A 7,420-nucleotide genomic window follows, 5' to 3' on the forward strand; every position below is an offset into this window, starting at 1 on the left:
TTATCTTCTGTGTCTGTGTTAATTGGTTTCCCTTTTCTTTGTTGAAGAGGGTCTGTGCAATCCTTCTGCCTAGTCCGCCATCTTGCCCCGCCTCCCACTTGGCATTTCTCAAGCTGAAAGAACTGAAGAAAACATTCAAGCCTGAAGTTGCAATACTGCAGGATTTTAAGGGCAAAATATTGAATGATGCAGGAAACATCAAAAGAAGATGGAAGGAATACACAGAAGTCACTGTATCAAAAAGAACTGGTTGACTTTCAACCATTTCAGGAGGTAGCATATGATCAAGAACCAATGATATTGAAGAGAGAAATCCAAGCAGCACTGAAGGAACTGGTGAAAAACAAGGCTCCAGGAAACAAAGGAATACCTATTGAGATGTTTCAACAAATGAATATAACTCTGAAAGTGCTTACTTGTTTATGCCAAGAAATTTGGAAGACAGCTACCTCCGCAATCAACTGGAAGAGATCAATATTTGTGCCCATCCCAAAGAAAGGTGATCCAAGAGATATTGAACAATATCATTAATATCACATGTAAGTAAAACTGTGATGAAGAAAATTGAAAAATAGTTGTAGCAATATATCGACAGGGAAATGCCAGAAATTTAAGCTGCATTCAGAAGAGGGTGTGGAATGAAGGATATAACATTGCTAATGTCAGATGGATCTCAGCTGAAAGCAAAAAATACTAGAGAGATGTTTACCTATGTTTTATTGACTACGCAAGCGCACTCAACTGTGTGGATCATAACAAATTACAGATAACATTACGAAGTACAGGAATTCCAGATCACTTAATTGTGCTCATGAGGAAACAAAACACAGACCAAGAGGCAGTCATTCAAACAGAACAAAGGGATACTGCATAGTTTGAAATCAGGAAAGGTGTGCCTCAGGGTTGTATTCTTTCACCGCACTTATTCACTCTGTACAATGAGCAAATAATCTGAGAAGATGGACTATATGAAGAAGAATGTGACATCAGGATTGGAGGAAAGCTTATTAACAACCTGTGATTTGCAGATGACACAACCTCACTTGCTGAAAGTAAAGATGACCTGAGGCCTTTACTGATGAAGATGAAAGACTACAGTCTGTAGTATGGATTACACTGCAACATAAAGAAAATGAAAATTCTTACAACCAGACCAATAAGCAACATCATGATAAATGGACAACATATTGATGTTTTCAAGGATTTCATTATACTTGGATCCAAAATCAATGACAATGGAAGCAGCAGTCAAGAAATCAGACAACGTATTGCACTGGGCAAAACTGCTGTAAAAGATCTCTTTAAAGAGCAAAGATGTCACTTTGAAATCTAAGGTTTGCCTGACCCAAGCCATGGTATTTTCACTTGACCTCTATGCATGCAAAAGCTGGACCGTGAAAAGGAAGACCATAGAATTGATGTATTAGAATTATGGTGTTGGTGAAAAATATTGAATAGACCATAGACCACCAGAAGAACAAACAAATCTGTCTTGGAAGAAGTACAGCCATAATGCTCCTTAGAAGTGAGAATGCCAGACTTTGTCTCATGTACTTTAGTCATATTGTCAGAAGGGACTGGCTCCTGAAGAAGGACATCATGCTTGGTAAAGCAGAGGGTCAGCGCAAAAGGGGAAGACCTTCACCAAGACGGACTGACAAAGTGGCTGTGATGACGGGCTCAAGCATAGCAAATATTGTGGGGATGGCACAGGTTGGGGCAGTGTTTTGTTCTGTTGTGCACAGAGTCACTATGAGTAGGAGCCAAATTGACAGCACCTAACGAGAACAACATGGATTCTAAACTCTTATTAAGAGGGAGCAGCCCTTAGTTTCAGGAAGAGCTGAAAGAAGAAGCAAGCATTGGGGGTGTTTCTACTTTTTGCTGAGCAAAAATTTACAAAGACAAAGAGGAAGGAGTTAGAAGAGACATTGTGGGGGGCCACAAACTCAAGCCAGAAAAGAACAAAGACAGAGGAATGCCATGGGAGGCAGGGAGGAGACAGGATAAGGAAGCAGCTCCACAGACCAGCTGAGCAGCTGCTTCTGATACTCTGGGCACCCCTTCCAAGGGAATGGAGGCAGAGAAAAGGTTGGGGGTTCTGAACCTTATTTTTAACAAATTACCAGCAGTTTTTCATTCCCTGATCAAGGAGCAAAGCTTCTCTGTACCTCAAGGGGAGGCCTGGGTAAGGTGGTATGTAGAGCAGGAGAAAGGGTTAAGACCTGAGGTTCCTGAGGATCAGAGGGAGCAGGGATATGAGGCTGAATACATTTTTCTTATTGGCCTGGTAAAGAGGGACCAAAGGGATCACTGATCAGAATCTCCCAGAAAGCCAGGAGTGGCTTTTACCTATGGTCTCTTTGGCAGTAATTCGGCAATAATTCATGCTTAAGACCCAGTTCTGTTATCCACCAGCTATGTATCTTAGGTAAGTTTCAACTTTTCAAAGTCTCAGTTTCCATTTTTGTCAAATGGTGTCAATAATACACTTCAGAGGGCTTGTATGAGAATCCAGTAAGATGGCATATGTGAGAACATTTTTAAGCTGTAAATAACAGCTGTAAGCCAACAGCATTCCAGGAGTGCAGTGCCAGGCCTCCTGTGTTGCAGTTTAAGCTGGTGTCCCAGTCCCCTCACCAAGGCTCATGCTCCCAGCCTACAAGTGATTATAGCAGAAAGTCCAGTGCCTGAGTCACCACTGCTGACCCACACCCTGCTCAAAGGTTCTCAGGTGAGACTCTGGGAAGAGTGTACCATTAATTGAACTAAAAATACCACATTAAAAGTGCCATGACCTAGGCTTGACCTATGAGATGAATCTGCCTCAGACCTTGGAAGTAGGAACACAAAGAAGTAGGAATCAGAAAGAATCCACTTTGGGGTTGGTGAGTAGTGTCACAGTGCAAGTTTTGACAACCAGTGTTCAGTGAGGAGGGCAGCAGTGTCCTCATCAGACTGGTTTGGGGTATGATCTTATGTGCAGACCATCGTTGAAACTTTTAGCTAGAAAATTCTGTGAGCTATGTAGTGTCTTTGCAATGAACTCCTCATCAGCTTAAATTGGCCAGAATTAGTTTATGATGCTTTTAATAAAAAATCCTAACTGATAAGCTAGGTAACTGACACTCTGGAAAGGTCTCTCCAAAATGACAATCCTTATATATAGAGGAAGAAAGTTCTTGAAAGAAGAGAAGAAAGGCACTGGGGATGAGAGTTTCAAGCAGAGAAATTAGGTTGAAGGCCGAGGGCACATCTCCTCAGTTCATGTATTAGTGTCTCATGTGGTTCTTTGACAAACATCAATGTCAAACAAATAAACAAGGAGACACTCCATGATAAATGCAACCATCTCAAAGATGCTTTTCTTGGGACTCTGATGTTGTGTCCTCTCATCTCAAAAATATGCTTTATGTACCCAAAACTCATTCACTCATTCACTCATTCATTGTTCTTTTTTTTTTTCCCCCTCTCCTTCTGAGTATCTACCATAAGCCAGGACCTATCTGGAAGCCTGGGATACAGAGCGGAATAAGACAATCTTTGGCCTTGAGGATCTCAGTCTAGTAGGGAAGGTAGATAGATAGATAATTGCTATATAGTGAGATACTTACTTTAATAAAAACCAAAAAACCAAACTCACTGCCGTTGAGTCGGATCTGACTCATAGCGATCCCTCCTTAGGTTTCCGGGGCAGTATCTCTATTGAAGTAGATTGCCCAGTCTTCCTTCTGAGGAGTGGCTGGTGGGTTTGAACCTCCAGAAGGCTGGCAGAGCTTCCTACTTTAATAAAGGTGCGAGCAAAGTTCAGGGGTGCAGAGGAGGAAGAAATGTTCAGTTTTGCTGTAGGGAGTCATGGGAAAGGACAGAGAAGATTTTTGCAGAGGATAAAACATTTGGGCAGAATCTTTAAGAGAGGCATTGCAGACAGAGTGGGTGTGCACATACGAGAGAGAGAGAGAGGAGAGAGAAAGAGAAAAATAGAGAAAGGAGAGATACACACAGAAAGACATGTGCAAAGGCGTGGAGAGGCATAACAGCACAGTGGGTGAACTCTAGTGCCCTGATATGCTCCAGGAGTTGTGCATAGCTGACTGTGTTTAATTCTCACTACAATCCTCCTAGGTAGGTATCATTGTCCCAATTTTTCTATTTAAGAAAAACTGAGACTTAGAGATTAAAAACCTAACCTGTTGCACATCCAGTGAGTAGAACAGCTGAGATGTGAACACAGGTCTGTTTGATTCTAGAGCCCGAGAAGGAGGCATACAACTATAAAAAAAAATTAAAAAAAGATGGGGAAAAAATAAAGAAGGCCTCTGTTTAATGGGGAGAAGGGAAATACTGTATAGTACAATCTTGCAGCATATAACACATACTACATTAACAAATGATGAAAATCCCAATAACAAAAGCACTGATATATGATGTGAGCACACAAAAGCCTGACAAAGAGAAGCCCTGGTGTGCACTACAAGGTAGGGTTCTCACTCATTTGGGGGATAGGGTACTTAAATCAAGTTTTTTTTTTTTTTTTTAAATCTAAATTTTTATTGTGATTGGTTGAAAGTTTATAGAGCAAATTCATTTTCCACACAGCAGTTCATATACATTTTGTTTCATAATATTGACTGCAATTCTCCACAATGTAATAGTTCTCTTCCCACTTCCTCCTGGTAGTTACCTCTTCCATGCGTCCTTCCCTCCCATGCACTCCTGCCCCCGGAGTATTGCCTGGTGCAAATACCGCCCTTCTGTTCTCCTGTGATTGATCGCTCTAAGGAGTGTATCTACCTGATGTAAATGTTTACCCCATATTCCTGTGTATGGTTTGGCTGGAAGCCATAGGAGTTCAATTCCAGACCTGAAAGGTAACTAGGGGTCATGGTCTCAGGGGTCTCAGTAAATCAGGATATTTTTTTGCAGAACATCTTAAAAAATTGATAAAGGTAATTGCATTATACAGTTAAGAATAATGTCACTTCTGAATATACTTTTCCCTTCATAAGCACTCTTATTAATAATAAAAGAAGCTATATTAAGTGTGGTTTAGCCACAGCTGGGCTTTTCTGTTATCACCTATTTCCTATGACTTACTAGCTCTGTAATGCAGGGTAAATTAATTAACTTCTCTGTGCCTCAGTATCCTCATTCGTAAAATGGGGGATAATATTAATACTGAAAAAGGTCTACTGGAGGAAAAACAAACATCAAATAAATCCCATTCAACTTCTTATTTTTTCCCTGTATATTGAGAATTGACTGCTATCATCCCTCTGGATTGCAGAGTAAGAACTGAAGACTACTGAACGACATTCCTAGCCAGTCTCTCGGCACTATATCTTACCCAGTGATGTGAAAACAACCAAGTGGTTTCTACCAATTTTAAACTGATAGGGTTAATTGCTTTATCAACTCCCTTTCCCACCCCATTTTAGGGTTAGAAGTAATTTCGAAAGGAATCAGCCATTTTTCTTGATCTTGGGCTTTGTGTACTTTTTGGTTAAAAGCTGTCAGTCAATTATGGACAATTCAAATTTGCCCTGCCCAGCAGGGAAACCCTTGTTTTTGTATGTCTCTCAAGTATTATACTGTCCTGCAGACTACAGAGTAGACTGAGCTAACAGCACAGCTTTCAGAATTACCTGTAATGGCTCTGGGTATTATATCCTGCTAAGCACATAACAACAACAACAACAAGCTTCTCTTTAGGAGCTCTGGTGGCATAGTACCTAAGGCATTTAACTGCTAACTAGAAAGCTGGTGGTTCAAACCCACCAGCCACTCCTCAGAAGGAAGATTCTGTAGTGATACTGTCTCAGAAACCCAAGGAGGGGTTGCTATGAGTTTTTTTTTTTTTTTTTAATTAAGCTTCTCTTAACTAGCTCTGGTGGCATGTTGTTGTTGTTGTTATGTACCGTTGAGTTGGCCCCAACTTATAGCGACCCCTCCTTGGGTTTCCGAGGCGGTATCATCATGGAAGTAGATTGCCCAACCTTCCTTCTGAGGAGGGGCTGGTGGGTTTGAACTGCCAGCCTTCTGGTTAGCAGTCAAGTGCCTTAGGTACTACGCTACCAGAGCTCCTTCTGGTGGCATAGTGGGTGAAGAACTTGGCTGCTAATCAGAAAGTTGGTGGTTCACACCCCCCAGCTGCTCTGCACGAGAAAAGATGAGGCAATCTACTTCCATAAAGATTCACTGCTTTGGAAACACAATGGAGGTTGCTATGAGATAGAATTTACTCGATAGCAGTGGGTTTTTTGGTTAAGTTTCTCTTAGGACAGGAGTCTATAGAACTACCTCCCTTAAATACCTGGTCAGAAGAGATATTCAAGGACCTCAGAAGGTCAGAGCTAGTTCCAGAGCCCTTGCTGGATTACTGGAGGTCTCTTTCATGCCCAAGGGCTATTGTAAAATATTGGTACCAATCTAAGACACTAGATATTTTTGTGTTTTTAATTTTTTGATAGTAAGGCTGTATACATGTACGAGATTATCTGTAACATAAATTCCTAGAAATGGAATTAAGTCAAAGTAAAAAAACTTGATAATTGTGTCAATCACTCTCCAAAGATTAAAAACAAAACAAAACAAAACTCAGTGTCCTCGAATTGACTGTGACTCATAGCAACCCCTCCTTGGGTTTCCCAGGCGGTATCTCTATGGAAGTAGATTGCCCAATCTTCCTTCCAAAGCGTGGCTGGTGGGTTGAACCGCCAGCCTTCTGGTTAGCATTCAAATGCCTTAGGCATTATGGCGCTGTATTACTTCATGTTCTTATCTGCAATATATGCATATGCTAGTTCCTCATATTCTGACCAGCAATGAGTATTAACTGTGCTAGTATGAGAGGTAAAAAAATAACACCTGTGGTTATAGTATAATTTGGGCTCTGGTTTACCTTTGGCTTCAATCCTCTGGCCACTTCCAATTAGACAGTCTTTGATGTCTGCTCCCTTCTCGATCACAGCATTGTTGCAGATGACACTGCCCTGGATGCAGCTTCTGTAACACAGTCACCAAGTTAGGGAGTACCCAGGGCTTTCATCACCTTCCCTGAGCGGTTCTGGCTCCCTCCAGGCCAGGAACAGCTGGCTAGTTCAATTAAAAGCTACATGCCTCAAGTTATCATCAGAAGACAGAGGGGCTCAGCTAGGCCAAGGACATGGCTTTAGAAAAGTCCAAAACTGGGATATGCTTATAATGATTTTTTTCCCCAAGGCCTGAAGTGAGCAGACATCCTGACTTCAGTTCTTTAGGGATCCCAGACCAAGAAGTATAAATTCCAACCAACCTCTCCTCCTTTCGTCTGGGCAAGCTGGGGCTAGTCCCTGGGCTGACCCATACCTCCTGTCACTCATCTGAATGAATATCACATTTCAAGCTCAGATCCCACGAATCATCCTAAGAAATAAATTAT

At 41.5% G+C, this 7,420-nt stretch overlaps 1 protein-coding gene across 1 annotated transcript in view; it reads right to left on the minus strand.

Moving 5' to 3' along the window:
- EIF2B3 (eukaryotic translation initiation factor 2B subunit gamma) overlaps window positions 1–7,420 on the minus strand; it is a 216,440-nt gene that overhangs the window by 13,316 nt on the left and 195,704 nt on the right. Inside the window, exon 10 of the mRNA XM_007953096.2 lies at window positions 6,902–7,005. Coding sequence (XP_007951287.1) covers window positions 6,902–7,005 — 104 coding nt within the window. The remainder of the gene's footprint in view (window positions 1–6,901; window positions 7,006–7,420) is intronic.

The sequence above is a fragment of the Orycteropus afer genome, unplaced genomic scaffold (assembly GCF_000298275.1).
Source record: "Orycteropus afer afer isolate SDZICR_OR568_19922 unplaced genomic scaffold, OryAfe1.0 scaffold00370, whole genome shotgun sequence".
Taxonomy (NCBI): Eukaryota; Metazoa; Chordata; class Mammalia; order Tubulidentata; family Orycteropodidae; genus Orycteropus; species Orycteropus afer.